At 33.7% G+C, this 17,287-nt stretch overlaps 1 protein-coding gene across 1 annotated transcript in view; it reads right to left on the bottom strand.

Moving 5' to 3' along the window:
- The window catches only part of LOC143386822 (roundabout homolog 2-like), a 132,711-nt gene that overhangs the window by 64,383 nt on the left and 51,041 nt on the right, over positions 1–17,287 (bottom strand). The window contains 3 exon segments of the mRNA XM_077108543.1: positions 11,543–11,748; positions 14,963–14,969; positions 14,972–15,222. Of these exon segments, the coding sequence (XP_076964658.1) occupies positions 11,543–11,748; positions 14,963–14,969; positions 14,972–15,222 (464 nt within the window).

Raw genomic sequence — 17,287 nt, 5'->3', positions numbered from 1 at the left:
GCTAAGAACATCCCACCCACAAAAATATTTCAAACAATTGAACATAAAACAAATCCACCAATCCAAAGCTTCATACTGCTTGATTGGTTTTTATATTACCTTGAAAATCTTAGTGATAATTTTATAGTTATATGCAAATTCATGAAACATTATTTCTCAAAATTCAAGAGGTTATTTCTTAAATGAATTGCACACTGTTTCATTTTCACCCCTGAAATTTTAAAAAATCTGAGCACAGTAAAAAATGCCTTGTAGTTTTATTTGAAAAGTCTGCTCAAGTACACATGCTAAATTGACTTTACCACTTATATGCAAACAAAATGAACTCTATCTCTTAGTGGAAACTCAATAACATCAGTGTAGAGGATAGCAGGTTAAAATCACCTTGTATATCCAAAGTGAAGTAGGTATTTTGTGATTACTGTATCTGAGCAGACTTCAAATTCTTATGGACAAATGAATTGTACTATTTCCCTTTCTTGTGGTTTAGTACAAAAGAAGTGAAATTTATTCTGGGAAAAGGTTACCTAATACATTTTCAAAAACGTCTTTTAATACTGTTTATTATAGTAAGAGAAGGATGGTTTATGTTCATATATTTATTCTCTTGTCATGTTTTCATTTCATACAAACTTATCCTACATAGTTTCATTTTCCTAAGTCAATGTTACATGATGTTGCTTAATGTTTTATTAGGTATTAGCACACATGCAAGAAATGCACCTATTCTGTCTAATTTATTAGTTTCCTTGCACTTTCTCACTGTTCTGCTTACAGCTAATGCCACAAAAAGCACTCAGGCAACATAAAGTTTTTGACTTATGCTTTATAAAGCAAGAAAATTCAAATAACAGTTATATTACAACATATTTTAGATTGGATGCTATATGAAAATAAACCTCTGCAATGCTTGAGAAATCATTTTATTTTGCTTGAAGATATCTAATACGTGCTCAAAATAAACATTGATGATATAATTCAAGACAATTTCCAAGGCTCACTTTTCTAACCTGAGAGTTTAATAAATATCAAGAGCATATCACTTTTATTTAATATTTGAACACTACAAAGATTTAAAAATGCATTTAATATTTCATTAGTTTTTTAAGAGAGCTCAGTTTAATTCATATATTACCATCCTAAATGTGAAGTTAAGAAGTACATATACAAATATTAGAGCATAATCATGCCAAATTGTTGTTTTTTTTCCCAGAAAAACAAATGATTACAAACTGCTAATCTATTTTTAGAATTAAGACTGCATTTCTTTTTGTGGAATGAGCAGCATGTGAAAATGACATAATTGGTCCTTTATATTATTACTTATTACTCTCAGAAATCAATATTAAATTCTCTAATGTACAATATACACGTAGTCATCATTTTATTCAACTTGCAAATGCAGTAGGTGTATCTTTAATTAGCATCCTTTAAAACATATAATAAATTATTGTATTAAAATCTTAGCCAAACAATAAGACCCTCAGCCATTTGAACTGTTAGACTGAAAGCCTTACACCTATTCACCCCATGCTGAGGAAGGTTTCCCAGAAACTGCATTTGTAGAAAGAGACGGGGCAAAGGAAAGTAATGGAGATAAAAGCTGAATAATTTTAATCACTAGGTTCATTATTAATGTGTGCAGATTTTGCAAAGTGTGAGTTATTGAAAATTTAATGGCAATCTGAGTTGCTGATTTGCCGTAATATAGAAAGGAAGTATATTCCAATTAATCAGCAGAACCGTGAAGAGAAAGGGATATTAAGGATAGAAGGTAGTAAGTTGGAGCCTATTTTTGGCTCTGCAAAACTTGCATCAGGTCAGAGTTCAGACAACAGAGCATCCCAAATGTTCATGCATATTACAGAGAGCCCTGCAGTCAGACTTGCTGAGAAAGAAGAGGAGAAAAAAGGTAAGTGTCCCAAGGACAAGATTCTCTCATGCAAAGAGTGTTGACTTTGGAGTCTACAAACCTGTTCTTGTAAGGCTGGTTCCATCCAGCCTAAAACCAGCTTTATCTGCTGCTTCCACCAGTGCTTGTGCAAAACTGCCACTGGCAAATATGGAACCATCTGAGGAGCTACCTACACTAGATCTATGACTAGAAAAGTTACAATCCTCATCAGATGCAGAGCCCCATCCATTTACCATTGAACCTAAAAACAAATGTAGTTGTCTAGTGAGTTTGTATATATTGCATATCTCATGTGCTTGCAAACACTATACGAATGAGCAAGTACACTGCCTCGACTCCTTGCCACTTTGAAGTTTCATCATGGATTCCTTAGCTAAACATTATCCGTGTTTTAAACACACTTAGTACAAATGAAAGAAGCTTGTGTAAAATCGGTATTTGTTTGAAGCACATGTGCAAGACATGTTCCAAGTGGTTCATTTCTTACATTGTTTAAATTGTTACATGATCATTTTTCCAAGCAAGAACTGCTATGTGTATTTTCTACAAGTCAGGGATGAACACTTTTATTGAAACAAATTATGGTTAATTTAAACTGATCGGTGACTTGCTTGAATAAATAGTATGGGTATAATTTGAAGTTACTTCAGAGGGCAATGGTAATCTGCATAAAAACTTGAATACCGGACCTTGTACGTACAGTTGTATTTCATAGAAGATCTGGAATTATTTTAAGATTTTAAGGTGAACAGTTAATTACTGTTTAAATAACAAAATACATCAACTAAAATGTATAGATGACATAAAATCAACTAAACATAGAACATAAGGAAAATGTTAGTTTGCAAAAGTGCTATTAATTTCAATATTTCTTATGCTTTCTTTGATTTTTAATATTTGAAGAACTCTAATTTTCTCTTTAACACTGATACTTATGAAATTAGCCTTTATGGAGACTATTATCAGCATTTCTATCAATTTTCTTTTTCAAAATGAACTATGGCAGTAGAGTAAAAAAAATGCAACTTTATATTTAAAGAAAATACACTTTGAAGATATTGACAACTTTTTTTCTTTCTAGAAAGTCACTTAGTATTTTATGCATATACATACACACATATTAGATAAAAGCACACTGGGAACTTAACTCATTATGTAATAAAATTAAAATTGCAGTACATATTTAAGTTGGTGTACCATTAATTCATGACAAAATAAATTATCAAGTATTGTTTACCCTATCTTCTGCTTTTGTTAGAAGAGGGACAAAAAAGGACTTACAAAAAGTTAATTTAGAATTCAGGCTGTCATGGTACAATAACACGGATGCATGCATTCTCAAGACAGAGAAAACTGAAACTGAAAGGGTTAGAATGATCTGGAAGTTAAAAGGGTGTTAAGTGTAGCAGAGAAAGATAGAGTCTTGATTCTATTTGCCAAAAGCACAAAGATATACTTTTTACTTTCCAAACAAATTCCCTTGACACAGACCACTGCAAGGAACCTGAGATAACACCAGCAACTGAGCCTCCTCTGAGAGATTCATTTCTAGGTTAATAATCACAAGTCAAGGATCAACAGCCCAAAATGAAAGAAGAAATGATGCAGTGGGTCTTGCAATATAATGCTACAGGAGATAAGAAGAAATCAAAGTGATTCAGCAAGGGGTCACAAAAGAATATGAAAGTCGAGAACTGGGAATAGTTTTAAAACATTCAAAAGCTCAGTTCCAAACCCTTCCATGTGATTTCTGTTTTTCTAAATGTCTGTGCTCACTCTCCAAACAAGCATCTCCTTATTGTTATTCTAATTCATCCTGACACTCCTTTTAGCGGATTTCCTTCTAGTCCCTTCTATCTTTCCTCATTGTTATCTACATTATCTTTTCAAAGCATCAATCTTATACTTTGTTCCTCTGTTTAAAGTCTTACCTATAACACCAATGCACATAAAAAATTAGGAATCTGAGACCTCCCCCCAATATTAAGCCAGCCTACCTTTGCAGCCCATTCTGTCCCACAACTAGTGTAATCTCACTCTCTCACCCACACATCACTTCCCATTTCTTGACAATACTCTGTATTGCACCAAATCTAATAATCACTGCCAAACTTTAAAGTTCAAATAAAATACCATCTTTATCACCTGGGTTCTACCTTCAACATTCTATTAGGGTGACTCCCTCCTTTGTTGTGAAAACATTGTGCATGCAGTAGTCTATCACCTGTCTCCCTATATTTTGTATATTGTATGTATTTTTCCTGTTCCAGGAAATAAAACTCTTGACATTAAGAACTATCTCTTCTTCACTTCAGTATTTCTTGTACAGGGTCACTGAACAGTAGGAATTCAATGAACAGTGGGCATATGGAATTAAATGCATTTATTGTTTTTTTATTCACTGTAAATTCTTTGAGTGATTATATTTGATGTACAATTTCTTAGCAATGACCTTTCTTTAGTTAAAAAAAGAATGTTCTTACAAGCATCCTCAGAAAATTTATTAAACAAATTAGTGAATATTTGTTGATTACTTTGGAACCATGGGAAAAGCAATAACGTCTTCAAGTAAGAAAGTAAAAATTGTACTATATAATTTTTATTATATAAATTAGGATATATATTATATAATAAAGTTCATATGATGTACATCTTGGTTAGGCTTTGATATTTTTGAATATCAAGGTTAAGCAATATTGTCTTCCAATGAAGATGCTAAATATCATTAAGTGGCAAGTGGCAATTTATTTGTGTGTGTATATGTGACATCTCTATTGAGATTCACCCATCCCAATGCACTTAGCCCAAGCTCTTATTTTTGTTGTTATTCTTTTAAAATTTTCTTATTCCACTTCTATCCACTATGATCAGCCAAGAAATTGAGTCTACTCTGCCTGCTGTGTGGTTCTACTCTGAGGATCTAGAATATTGACAAATTTAGTTTCTGAATCTGCAAAATTTAGAAAAAAATCTCCCATCACAGCAATGTTACCAAAGAAATCCCATCTTGTAAGACTTCCCAACTTTCCCCCCAAATAAACTGTTATCGCCCTGTGAAAGTGAGTCCCACACAAGAGGATTTCCATACATGCATCTGCCTTACCCTAAACAGATCAGCAACTTTCCTACTTTTGTGTTTGCTCTGATTTCTCTCAATCTTTCAAGCTTTAATTTGACACAATATGGCCTCAAACATAATCAAGAAATATTTAAACATATTTAAATTCATTTAAAAATGAATTTATTTTTTATTTGTTCATGAAGCTTTTCCTGATGCTCACCGACTCCCTTCTCTGGGAAGAGAGAGTGGCCTGGAAGGCAGGACATCAAGTGGGTATTGGTTGATAAAGAGACAACATTAGCTATTCTTTTACTTGTACTTCCAATAAGAGCAAAGCGACTAGACAGATGACTTTAGAGTTAAAGACAAATATACTATAGCTATTTGGCCATATTAGGCAATGAGAACACTAATGATCCCAAGTGAAAGAGAGAAGTTAAGTTAGTTGCTTCAATAGATTGCAACCAATATAAACAGAAAGAAATCGATATTTCCTGTTCCTTCATTACTCTGCCTTTCTGGTAAGTCTTCAACTTTCCTCTGAATTGGGGATGAGATACATAGAATTAGTACCTTCGTAGGACAATTTTAAAGCAGTTTAGTTATATTGTATGAACAAAAAGGTCTATAACATATGTTAAAGTTCCTACCATAAAATCGTTAAAATTTATAACATTTATTGATTTTACCTCTCAGTCATTACAATTTTTCCTCTTACTTTTGATTTGAACATCAAGAATGATCTGAAGATTCAGGCAAACAATTATTAAAGAGAGGAGGGAAAGAAGGAGGAGAAGGGTAGAAATCCTTGAGGAGGAAGAGAAAAGGGGGAGGAAAAAAGACAGTAATTGAAAGAAAACAAAAAAGAGTAACTCATCAATTAAAAAGGAAGTCATTTAGTGGTAACAGTTTTTTTTTTTTTTAAATGTAAGCATAAACATGAAAATAAAAGTGAACACCAGGTAAAAGGAGTTCAGCCAGAGATTCTTACAAATTATATGAGATTTGTATTCATTTGACACATTATAGCCCCAAACATAATCAATACATACTTAAACACTTAATGAAAAATGAATTTATGTCCTATAGAGAAATTTATTTGTGTTTATGTTCTCAATCTTTCCAAATTTCTCAGCTTTAAAATTACTGAAAGGTCAAAAAATATCTCAAATGTATTCAAGTTGTTAAAGAAAAAATGCACACAGGACATTAAGTTGTTGCTCAAATGTTACTGAACATAAAATACCATGATAAAGTGGCATCTTGCTGTGTCTCTATTACATCTTCAGCACTAAAATTAATTTATGATCAGTCATCAATTCATTTACATGTCGTTATATGCTAAATCCTTCCTTGCTGATAAATGCTTATCCTTAGATCCATTAAGCTAGAGTAAAGTCTGTGCTTTCTAATATGACCCTGATAATTGTTGCATTACCATTTTTATGAGATACAAAAACTAATGTTCCCCCATTTTTTGAGCCAATATTTAATCCTGAAATTTTTTCTATGAAGTTCTCATTGCCTAACTACCTGCTAAGTAAAATCTTCAACTCTAAATGTCTTTGATCAAATCAATCCAAATATTGACTTCTGTTTAGAGGCAGAGAAATATTTCAAGTCTCTGGAAATTCTTTTTACACTCAAATGTCTGAATATACAATAGTCCCACCTATATTCTAGAGAGAGAAAGGCATGGGGGAAGGTGGGAGGGAGTGGGAGAGAGGGAGGGAGGAAGGGAGAGAAATGTGTCATATAGGAAAAGCAAAATAAGCAATTAAAAAATCTCTTCCCTTGGTTCATATAATACTTGTTAACTCATCTCAAAATATTGTGCATAAAATATGCACTTTTCTTATCCATTAAATTCCAAAGTATATATTTAATTTCTTTTTAAAGACATCAGATAATGATTTCCTTAATTTTAGCATTATTCCTGGAATTTGCCTTAATACTCAATTACTATGCTTTTGTAGCAGAAGCAAAGTGTGGCAAGTGTGTGGAGTGTGTGTGAGTCTGAGTAGGGAGTGAGTGTATTTGTGTGTGAGGGAGAGAAATTGTTAGGCCATTAGGCTTCACCATCTGTCAGATCAAACTTTCCCGAGTCCAAGGACCCAAAAGCTGTGTGCTCAGGTCAGATGGTGAGGATGTCTGGTTTTATTACTTTCATACTCATCTGGTATGGGAGTTCCAGTAAAAACCTCCAAAGATATAAAGTGGAAAATACAGGGCCACAATTTCCTTTCAGCTGTAGTGTTCATGTGGGATCCAACAGGCAAGGAAAATTTTATTCGTTTCACTTTACAACACTCAATCTGGGTCTTTTTGTAATCAGTGAGGCAGTTAGAATCTTGACTACATGTTCAGGACATTGTCCTCTCCCACTCTCCTCTTGCCTTGGTTTGTTTTCATGGTGGTGTCATTAAATTCAGGAAACACTTATCCTTGACTCCCACCACCTTTTGGAAGTTAGAGAAAGAAATCTTGAAATCTTGCCCCTCCCTGGTACTCAGAGAGCAAAGCTGACAAGTTGAACACTGAGGAAGAAACAGTCCATATTTCCCAAGACAATGTTGCATAGACATTGCTTAGTCCCAAATGCAGTGTGATGGTATGAAACTTAAAAAAATGTACATTATTACAACCAAATAGTATTAAGCACAAATTAAAATAAAAATTATAAAAATAATATTCCTTCCAAAAGAGCTAATGGATTTTAATTTTATTAGAAAAAGGTAACTGCACACAGAGATAAATATGAGAAGAATAAATAATAAAAGTCATATCAAATTCAATATTTTTATCAAAATTAAGCACATTGTGGGAAAGGATTAACGTTTCCAGCGATAAAATGCATATTTTATTTTTATAAATACATACTTATTCCTCTCAACACACACACACACACACACACACACACACACACACACACAGAGAGAGAGAGAGAAGTAAAAAAAAACCAGAACATTATTTTCCTCTTCAATATGCTAATTCTGAGGATTAGAATGAACTGGGCATTTCCAGGGCAGAGATCATAGTAATTTATCTTTAAAGTAAAACTGATTGATTTTGTTCATTCTTCTGCCACTTATCTGGTAGATAACCTTCAAAAAGGATGTAAATCCTTCTGTGACTCAATTTCTTTAGCTATAAAATGAGAACAACAACAATAATAATGAGGTCATGAGGATTAAATGAGTTAGTAGATGGTAAAACTTTACATCAGGGCAGGGAGTTCTTTCTACAAATGTAAGAAACCAAATAATTTAGGCTTCTCCATTCTATAGTTCTGTCATGCATTCTTTAGTTCTGATTTCATACTTACATCTTGTTTCTTTAAAAACTCTAACATTTAAATCCATTCTTAGCTCAGCCAGCCATAGGAAAAAACAAGCCACTGCTTAGAAGGGTATCATGCATTGACTAGGAGCTAGGTTTTCTACTTTATTATTATTATTGCTGTTTGGTTGTTGCTATTATTAAATCTAAATGTTTATTCAAGTGACTAGAAGTCATGGGCTTAAAATAAATGTTTGTTTAGGGAATAAATACATGAAACAGGAGACTTGCAAATACATATTACCATTACTAAGATCATGGGATGTGGAATTATTGATATTTTCGTTTCTTTTTGTTCTTTTTCATTCTTGATGATCATTTCAAGATTTAAGTAGCCATTCACAAACTACATACTTGCTATGAAAATATTTGGAGTTAATGTATATATATATATATATATATATATATATATATATATATATATATATATATATATATATATATATTTTACAGAATAAAGCTCTGTAGACTGTTAGTGGCTGGTATTCCCTATGCTGGCAGTTGGGAGTACAATTCAGCCAAGTAAAATTTGAAATTTTACATAAAGACTTTCAGCCCACCCAGTGTTACTGTGTTACCCAGTGTTACATCCATTCTGGATGGCTTTAGAGTCTCCAGGAATGGAAATTGTTAGTTCTATTTAATAAAAATGGTCATTTGCTTCATGAAAATGACAATATAAGGGAATTTCAGTTGAAAGTAAAGATTAATTTACACCACAGGCGAGTTTAGAACTCTAAGAAACTGACGGTAAGTTCAGAGTCCTCTAGTCTCCAAAGCTCATTGAAGGAGTATGTGTATTATGGCCTATCTCTATTAGCACTATTAAAGTAGCCTTATAGCTGAACAAAACCTAAGAACATCATTAGAACAATATTCATTAGCACGTTGGTTTTGATTACATTTGGTCCACATAAACATCCACCTGAGCATATGTACAGGCATGTGTACACACACAATTACATGTACATTCTAGTTGCTCTCCCTCACACACAAATACATTCACTCGCTACATAGACTCACACATATTCCACACACATTGTGCCTTGTCTTTCATACACACATGTATACCATACACTTTACACACATGTTCACAAACTGTATAGAATTGAAAACTGTGTAATACATGCACATACCCTGTATAGATGTGCACACCCCATTCACACTCACACTGTATATGCACTTTCAATCTTCCTTGTTCTCACACACATTTATACTCATGCACTCTACACCCTACATTTGTACATACACTAATACTCACATCCCCTATGGCCACACTAATACCTACATATACTCATTCACACTTCCTACACACATACACATAGACACACAACACACCCTGGAAGGCAAATCAAATCTTTGATCAAACTTTCTCCTCAAAGTCATTGGTGCATGGAAAGACAAAAAAATGTGTATGGGGGAGGTGCTTAAGTTGCTTAAGTGTAAAGTACAACTTCTGCTAAGGAGATGTATTATTCATAGGATAAGTGCATTGTGGAATTCATGCCTAAACACCCTGAGGTTTCTATATTCAGAAGTAATTAAGCAGTGAATTCAAGTAGGGAAATTTAGACTTTCTTTTCTTAGCAATAAGAGCTTCATTTGGAATTAACATTATATTACCAACAGGAGAAATGCAGGTTACTTAAGATGTTTAAACTTGACATCTTAACCAGTGGACTACTTTAGACATCCTTACTTGTTCCTGACAGGTGTGTATGTAAAAGTGCAGGGTGGTGTTCTCCCAATTTATAGATACATTTATCATCTTTCTAATTATAGTATTTAATAAAAGAACTACATCAGCATAGCTGACTTTTTTTCATCATTATTGCACATTTTTACTGCATTCCTAAAGGAAAAAAAGAGTTCAGTATCATTAGTGAAATATGCAAAAATATGCAGAATTTTACCCTTAAGGAGATTATGCTAGAAATTCAGGCAAAGAGGCTTAACATAATAGTGCCCTAATAAGTCAGCTCTCTGAATTCAAAGATTTTAACTTTTGCTCTGTCACTGTGGGTTGGATCTGGGTTTCAAATCACACCAGTATATCTGCAGTTCTTAAATCTTAATTTGACTGGCAAGCTGACCATCCATCAAGCAAGAAGGAAAACCGAATAGTGGACTCATGCATCATGCACTTCCTCATGCAGAGAGGGCTGTACAGGAAAAGTGAAGGCACTCATGTTTTCTCAGCACTAAACCAGTTTCCATTTGTGTTTGCAGAACTAATATGGAACACAAAGTCTGTGGAATTCGGAAACTGTTGGATTAAAAGTAAATTAAGACTGTGATAAGATGCTTTCTAGGATGAAAGTTGTCATCCAGGAAAATACTGATATGTGTAGTTTCCTTAGAAATCCTAAAGAAATGCAAAGACCAGGCTTAGTATGGAGTAGCTAGGTCTTCATAATTTTGTAAAAGGCATTTTTTGTGTGTGTGCCTGTGTATCAAAGAATGTATAACTATGTGAACAGAAATACTGAATTTTTACTTTTCACCATATATATTGTGTACATATTAAGATTTTAAAATTTCCAATTGAAATTGTTGGACATAGGTTACACATCAGTCCTGGAATCATCAGAGGAGGGTACCAACTGAAGTCTTTCACTTGGTGAACAAGGCAAGCAGAAGCCAGAGGAGTAAATAAGTCAAAATAAATAAACTTCTTGGAAGAGGGGAAGTTGTTGGATTCTACACTATAAAATGCATAAATGCATGGTTTATCTCACTATGCATTTTCCACTCTAAAAATAATACCTTGTGCAACTGAAGAGTCTTTTTCTGAAGACTTGCTTATTTTCATCAGTGAATGGTTTTATAGTGTGAAATATCAAGAAGCATTTTAAGATTGCATTCATTTTGTATGTTCCTCCTGATATACAAAATATATCATTTCTAAAAGTTTTTTTTTTTTTTATGTAATAGACTTGGTTCCCTAGCACAGTGAACTTTTCATTAAAGCCATGACTATAATTGAGTTTTCTTTCATGTCTTTAAAGCTTTTTAAAATTCATGAATTTTCTTATCCTTTTTGCAGCAAAGCAAAAGTATTTCCAAATCCTTTTTGAATTTTGTGTTTAACATTAACATATTTAAAATGTTACAGAAATAGATGGAGTGGAATAAATCTTACATAAGAAAGTAAGAAAGTACTTGATTTTTGATGCATTTCAATATTGCAAATAGGTCAGTTATTCATATTAAATCAGTTCCATTACCTGTCACAGAACTGTCTATATTGTCCATACTGGATCCGGGTGTCTGGTCTAGTGCTCTCAGGGGCCTGGGGATTTCTAAAGCTTCCTCTTCATCATCAGCATCATCATCTGGAACATCTGTTTCCAAGTCAGAAATCAAGGCTCCTGACACATAACCTAATGGTGGAACTGGGGGCTGTGGGGGTGGATTATTGCTTTGAATGTGCCTAGAATTCAAATGGAAACAATAAAATGGGAAAAGCAGTCCATTAACATTCAAAAACATTGTAATAAGAATTAAATGGCATGCTATGGTAACAGTATTCTTCTTTTGCATTAATAATTTTGGAGTTTACAATGCTTTATTACATACACATCAATTGAGACAATAGGTCTCTGGGCATATGCCTTACCAACAACCACATAAATTTAAGAATTATTCTAGTGATATAAACATATATTTTGTATAGATAAGTCATCAAAAACAGAATGAAAATACTTGTCACAAGACTATTTAAATTTACCTTTTCAAAAAATAATATATATACCCATACATATATACATATACATATTATTTTGTTTCCAGTTTTTGTGTAACCCACCCATGCGGCCTGCTAGCACTTAAGATGTCACTGGAATGCCTAATGTTCCTTCTCTTCCATCTTCAACACATTTCTGGACTTAGGAGGATTTCTTTTTGCATGACCCTCTCAGAGCAGGCTGAGTAGTATTTTCATTTGCCCCAGTTAGGGCAAGTATCTTCTGCTCTATCTACCTAGTTGTGCATCTATCTCAGTCACCAAAATCTTGAACTTCTCCAAGGCAGAAACAATTCACCCTAGTATTCTGTGTTTAGAACAAAAGATGTGTTAGATAAACCCTTTGCAATGAGTAAATAATTTTAATCTCAACCTTCATTAGATAAATAGAATCTTATAATTACCATCACAGTTTTGAAACATATTCAAGTAAAACTTAAATTTATCAAATAAGGTGGCTAAATAATGTGCAACTGGACACCTACAAAATGCTAAGCAAAAGCACTGCAATGTTATTTTCTTCCTTCTTTCCTTTCTTCCTTCCTCCCTTCCTCCGTCCCTTCCTTCCTTCCTTCCTTTCTTCCTTCCTTCCTTTCTTCCTTCCTTTCTTTTTTGGGGGAAGTACCAAGATTGAACCCAGGAATGCACAATCACTGAGCCACATCCCCAGCCCTATTTTGTATTTTATTTACAGACAGGGTCTCACTGAGTTGATTAATGCCTCACCATTGCTGAGGCTGGCTCTGAACTCAAAATCCTCCTACCTCAGCCTCCAGAGCTACTAGGATTATAGGTGTGCACCACTGCAGCCGTCAGCAATGTTGTTTCTTAATGTAATTTAAAAGCAAATGTACTACAAGTTTTAACAGAGTCTTTTCATTGCTGTCATTCAAAAGTATCTTAAATACCCCTTCTATTTAAGCAAGACTAAAGAGTAAGTGTTATGTTCTTTTACTGTTGTCTTTTGAAACTCATTTCCAAGTCTGGCAATATCCCCTGTGTATCATCACACTTAAGGGAAAGTAGTGCTGTCCTTGACTCCAATTGGAAGAAACAACAAGAAGCTCTGCTTTGGGGATTTTTCTAGACTCTGCCTCATAACTCTTCTCTTTGCTGACTTTATATGTTTTTACAGAAGTTAACTATGTCTTTGAGAATAATAGATTTCTATAAATTCTTCTAGTAAATTCTTGAATTTCAGTGTGGTCTCAGGACCCTGATATTTGTATTTTTTATCAGAAATGAGAGTGGTGTGAGGACTGCCCTTTCATTTTATACATGAGCTATTATTTCTGACATCATTTTAAACACATTAACTATAGCATGCAAGTGGTAAGCAAGTTGCCCATAGTTATGCAGATAGGAAGCAGGTTCACCTCCATGGTAACTGCTTCAACTTGGGCTGTCCTCAGTCAAAGCTCAGAGTATGGAATCAGAATCTGCCTAGAGGTGGGACTTAGGACCAATATATTTTAAAGTTCTCCATATGATTTCAAAACACACACAAATTTGAGAACCCCTGAGCCAAAGTCTCTGCTTCAAATGACTTAAAGTTGTGATTTCACCAGTTAACCTTGAGAGAATCCTATCACTCTTTAAGTAATTGGCTTCATTTTAACCAGTGATGTATCATAAAATAATTATGTGTAACAGGAGGTTGTCTTTAATCTTTAGAAAAAATGAGAAAATGTTCAAGACCCTCTTATCCTAAGGAAAGAGCATGTTTATACAGCTTTAAGTGACATACCTGTTTGAGAATCTCTTTGTATGTATAGTTAACTATGTTATATTTTAATATAGCTGTTATATTTTAAAAATAGTCAATTAACACTGAGAATAAGAGTCATCTCATAATCAACTTACTCTAGTAGCTAGAATTACCCTCCCATAAAAAGAAAGATAATATTATCTTTTAAAAAAGCTACCATGATTTCAACCACAGGGTATAAATCAAGAGAACATAATTCAAAGAATGTCACAGAGATTTTGTTTTCAAGGGTGCAGGCCTATATATCACTATCTGAGAGAAAAACATTGGAAAAAACAACCAACCCTATAAAATTATGATCTACCATATTTGTACAAGATACCTATATGAATTGCATCTATAATTTATGAAAGTTTTTTAATAATTAGAAGAAAAAACTATAGATCCTGGTGTGGTGGCACAGGCTTGTAATCCCAGTGATTCAGAAAGCTGAGGCAGGAGGATCACAAATTCAAAGACACCAATTTAGTGAGGCCCTAAGAAACTTAGAGACAACCTGTCTGAGGTGTGGGTGAGGGGGGCAGCTGAGCATGTGGTTTAGTGGTTAAGTGACCCTGGGTTCAATCCTTGGTACCAAAAGAAAAAAAATGAAATTTGGGTTTTTAATCTATTCTTTATGATTTTAAAAAATGCATTTTCTGTTAGTACATTTGTTATTTTTCTGATTTGTTTAATTCTGCCCAAAGATGGTCTTTTAATAACTGACACTGACCATAAGTGATTTGCAGAAGCTTGGATTTACATATTCACAACCACATGCAGAATTAATCACAGGCATTTTGAAGAATCCAAAAGGAGTCCTTCATCATGGCATTAAAAGTGAGTTCAAGGATAAGCTAATTGAAGCTAAATCAGTTGTAAATTAGAAGATTCCACTGTAGCCAAATAGCACTTTAGACTGAATTTCAGCAGACCTGAATTCTTGCTCTAGCTTAGTCTCCAACTAGCTATGCGACTTTGGTCAAATTAACATTTCTGTAGTAGTTAAATCATTTTCTAAATGATTAACGAGTATACAAAATCAAAATTTTGTCCCCATGTGTATAGTTTTATGAATATGTCTTGTGAATTTATATAAAAGGGCATTTCCATGTGCAGAAAACATGGATCCCTTGACTCAGTGAATATATTTACCATGTTGTTTTGCTATATCAAACTGATATGCCCTTGTCAGTTCATCCAGGTGAGCCTGCAGCATGTGTTGCATCTCTACCCGTGGAGATGGAGTAAGAGTGGCAGTAGACTGTTGTCCAAAAGAGATAGCAGGAGAGGAAGCCATGCCTCAAACAGGTGGAGTTGGGACCCGATCATCATCTTCTTCCAGTTCATGTTCCATACCCTGGTGTAAGTATGTTTGTACTGGTAATGGTGGGCACCAACTATCACTGTCATAGCTGAAATTAGATGAGGAAAAATGCACATTAATAGACAAACAAAAATGGCTACACTGACAATAAACAGCAACCACACGGTGTCTAAAATGTTCTCTCAGTTTACTTCATCCTGATCACATTGTCAATGCTACTATAGTAAATCACCTAATTTGAAATTGTAATTACAACTGTTATCTCAGTATCTCCATTTATTCTTTAAAGATCTTTTTCGCTAATTGTTACCCCACAGTTACAAAAAGCAATAACTTCCCAACAAAGTTACTCATGTGGAAACACCAAATTGCTAATTAAAGACAATTAATGAATTTAGTGCTTGTAGACTTAACTGCTTCCTTCTCTTATGCACCAGCAGAATACATCAATAGAGCTGACTGACCATATAAGAAGTATCAGAGAACTTGATTTGCTTTTTTTTAAAGAGAGAGTGAGGAGAGAGAGAGAGAGAGAGAGAGAGAGAGAGAGAGAGAGAGAGAGAATTTTAATATTTTATTTCTTAGTTTTTGGCAGACACAACATCTTTGTTTGTATGTGGTGCTGAGGATCGAACCCGGGCCGCACGCATGCCAGACGGGGGCGCTACCACTTGAGCCACATCCCCAGCCCCTTGATTTGCTTTTATTCTAGACTTATGACAACCTTTCTATTTGATATTCCAGTCATAAGACTTCATGACACAAATTATACTCAATATTAGTTTATTTCCCTTATTTTTATCAGTAAAATCAAATGCTTCTTCTTACATTGAGTGTTAAATTCAAACCAGAAAACAGAAGTTCAAAACCTTGCCCTACAAAATATATATTTTTTAAAAAATTGTTTTATTGTAGTAAAATATTTAATATGAAATGAACTTCATTGACATATTTTAAGTGCACAAAATACAATTATTTTAAATACTTATATTTCATGTTCAAATTACATCTAGAAACGGGATTATGGTCCAGGAATATGACCGTAATATGACCAGGAATATGTTTTTGTTGTGGTACAAAATAAGCAGAATTTCTACTTATACTTTTTCTGTAACCCTAATGTTTTAAGAAATCAAATAAGTCCTAATATACTTTTTTATAGATTTTTAAGTATAAGATAAGAATAATAAAGGATTTAATTGTTTTCTTAATTCAACATCTTAAATATCTCCTGAATCTGCCTCCTACATCTCCTCTTCCATAATTATTGATCAGTCACCTTCTATAAAATAGTTCAGTAGCTTTCTGATTCTCTTTTCTACTTTTCCACCCTATCTTTAATGCAGGCAACAGGATGTTAATTCACATCACACCTACACTTACGATCATAACTAATATGAGAAAAGTCAAAACTCATTAGCTGGCTTAAAAGATCCTTCCCCAATGGATTAATCTGTTATTTTAGCCCTGTTTCTCACTATTTCCCCAACATCAGCCTATTTTCTAATTTTTCCTAAACTCTGGGTCTGCGTATGACTGTTCTCAAATCATCTATCTGCCTGTGGGTTCCTGGTCACCTCAAAGGTGGTTAGTTTTGTGGAACCTTCTCTACCATTTCCATATACAACTGATTAGAATTTTATAATACCTACATTGTGGAACTACCCATGTTATATTGGGATTATTTGTCTCTGTCTCTTTTGTCCTATTATTCTGTGAGATCCTTAAGTCCAAGAACTATTTAATACTCTTCTCCATTGCTAGTGCTTAGTACCTAAAATTAGAATTAACTATCCATATCACAGATATGCATAACTAGTCTTGATCTCCCTTTAAAAAAAAAACTGTAACTCATATAGATCCACTGTAAGTTGAATATCTTCACTTGAGTAACATTTTAATCATTTTGTTAAAAACTGAATATATCATAAAAACCTGCATGTGGACATGTATAGCAGTTTTATTTATAATTGCCAAAATTTGGAAGTAGCTAAGATATCCCCAGAAGTTGAATAAATAAACAGATACATCCAGACAATGGAATATTATTCAATGTTTAAAAGAATTGGGCTTCAAGTCATAAAAAGACATGGAGAAAACATAAATGCACCTTGGTAAGTGAAAGAAGTCAATATACAAAGGGTATAGATTGT

Source organism: Callospermophilus lateralis, unplaced genomic scaffold, assembly GCF_048772815.1.
Source record: "Callospermophilus lateralis isolate mCalLat2 unplaced genomic scaffold, mCalLat2.hap1 Scaffold_890, whole genome shotgun sequence".
NCBI lineage: Eukaryota > Metazoa > Chordata > Mammalia > Rodentia > Sciuridae > Callospermophilus > Callospermophilus lateralis.
Note: the sequence above shows the minus strand (reverse complement) of the source record. Positions and strands in the feature narration are given on the sequence as shown.